This window comes from Echinops telfairi, unplaced genomic scaffold (assembly GCF_000313985.2).
Source record: "Echinops telfairi isolate 266 unplaced genomic scaffold, ASM31398v2 ScPeMD7_7457;HRSCAF=8495, whole genome shotgun sequence".
Classification (NCBI taxonomy): Eukaryota; Metazoa; Chordata; class Mammalia; order Afrosoricida; family Tenrecidae; genus Echinops; species Echinops telfairi.
Window position 1 is genome coordinate 34,735,428 of NW_022111357.1, and position 2,157 is coordinate 34,737,584.

The following is a 2,157-nucleotide window of genomic DNA, read 5'->3' on the forward strand; positions in this document are numbered from 1 at the left end:
TCAAAATAACAAATTCAAAAGCAGAATGTGTAGCTTAGAAAAAATGAAACATAATACTGTATCAACCATCATTAATCTTCGTGAGTTTGAACCCTGATTTTCACAAAGCCAACCTAGATCATTGCCTAGCAACTGTCTAGAAGTACAGAAACCCAGAGCTACAGAGAAGTGTTTAAATTGTGCCAAGCACAATTTAAATTATGTAAAACTAGTATATGTCCTTTCTCCTGGTCAGGCAATAGATGACATTGACATTTTATTTAGTGCTTAGCATACCATTATGCATTTGCCAATTAAAAAAAAAGCCCTATTAGTTTCTATGGCTGTTCTCTCAAGCTAAGATTTCAAGGGAACTATTTTTCTACAAGTTATAGACATCAAATACATTATCCAGGTTTTAAAAATATATAAAGCAGTCAAGTCTGAAAAATTAGCCAGTATAAAAATCATTAGTTAAAAAAAGGGGGGGGCAGTATTTTACAAGATGATGATGCTGCTTAAAATATCTGGAAGGCTCTGGGGAGGAACTGGTTAACTACAATAGGGTGGGAGGAGGTCTGTGCATTGTATATTTTTTGTACGTTTTGAATTTTACACCATGTGAATGAAAGTCTTATCAATTATTCTCTCTCTCTCCCCCTCTGTCTGTCTCTCTCTCACACACACACACATATGCACAGATATCAAATAGATGAGGAAAGCATTAACACTAGCTTAGTTATCTAAGGATTTCTCAACTATAAGAAGCAAAATAAAGAATCCAAATTTAATTATACTACAGCAAATATCACAGGGGGGTTAAAGCATTCAGTGGATTGATCAGAATTAGGAAAATACAAATGATTAATACCCAAATATAAACATTTTGATGAAAATAAAGGAAGGGTGGGGAGCAGAGAGGAAGGCAAGAAATAATTGACAGAAAACAGCATGAACTTACTAGTCGAGTTGCCTTGCATCTGGATAATGCATTTAGACTCTTTGCTGGTTTCTCGAGAGTTGAAGGGACGCACCCGAACAGCCACCTTCACCGAGGCTCCCGACATTCTGATGACCTTGGTGTATATATGCAGTCCAGAAGTAAAGAAGCAAATTCTCTTTTGAAGTTATGTCCACGTTTCCTTTATAAAGGAAAAAAAATCCATGCTAGTCAGAATTTTATGTTTCGATTTCCAAAAATCTCATCCCTCTTTTTTTTAACCCCCAACAGTTTTATTGGCACATAATTCACATATCATGTGAATTGAATTGAACAGTTCAATAATGCAATCACATCAAAAGGAGTTGTACAATTACCACCACATCTATCCAACAGCCTTTCTCCCCCCCACCCCCACCCCCAGTCCCACCACGGTCACATTGCCTTCCAACTGAGCTGTGCAATCACCATCAGTTCTCGTGCTCCATCCCCACTCCCACCCTCACTGCTCGCTCCCCAAATCCTCTTCCCTCCCCGTCACCAACCTCCACTCCTACATTCCCTACAACGCCTTGTATCAGTTACTATCATCATACATCCATACCTCCTGTGCGTCACAGTTGGGAAACCCAACAGAAAACTATGCAAGACAAATCGCACTAAGATGTTATGGATAAGATCACATTAGTATAAAGGCAAAAATACAAAGGATGCGTAAGAGGGAGAAGACCCCCATCAACATTCAAAAAGCCAGGGAAGAAATTTCTGTCATGAGACATCTAAGAGAGCCTTACACCCAGTACTAACTCAGATGGAGTCTATATGGAGGACAACTGGCCTGTACCGAGTTTAATCCTGCATAATCAGGATTACAATGATTTCTGCCCGGGAGTAAGGTTGTTTGGGACTCTTGCCTTGGCTAGAGTGGATCGGCCAGAAGCTTGGTCTGACTAGATATTCTGTAGATGGGGTTTGGACTCCCCCAGTCCTCCATAGCCTCCTCCAAACACGGTGTTTACAATTTCAGTTCTGATACTTTCCTCTTCGAATTTTGTCATTGTCAGCTGTGGATCACACCAGCTGGTGTGCTTCTTTCTTATGGATTTAATTGACTCCTTGCGTAGATGGCTGCTTGTTTGAACACAAGCCTTTAAGACCCCAGGCACCTTTCGATTGGTAGCCAGCACCATCTGGTTTCTTCACCCACTTTACTCTAGCACCCTTATCTTCACTGATCA

General features: G+C 40.2%; 1 protein-coding gene across 9 annotated transcripts in view; it reads right to left on the minus strand.

Annotated features, from left to right (window-relative positions):
• Nucleotides 1-2,157, minus strand: part of KIF1B (kinesin family member 1B) — a 182,222-nt gene that overhangs the window by 156,927 nt on the left and 23,138 nt on the right. For all 9 annotated transcript variants that reach the window (XM_045298808.1, XM_045298805.1, XM_045298802.1 and 6 more), the window contains exon 2: nt 941-1,121. In XM_045298808.1, the coding sequence (XP_045154743.1) occupies nt 941-1,046 (106 nt within the window). In that variant the 5' untranslated portion in view covers nt 1,047-1,121. The remainder of the gene's footprint in view (nt 1-940; nt 1,122-2,157) is intronic.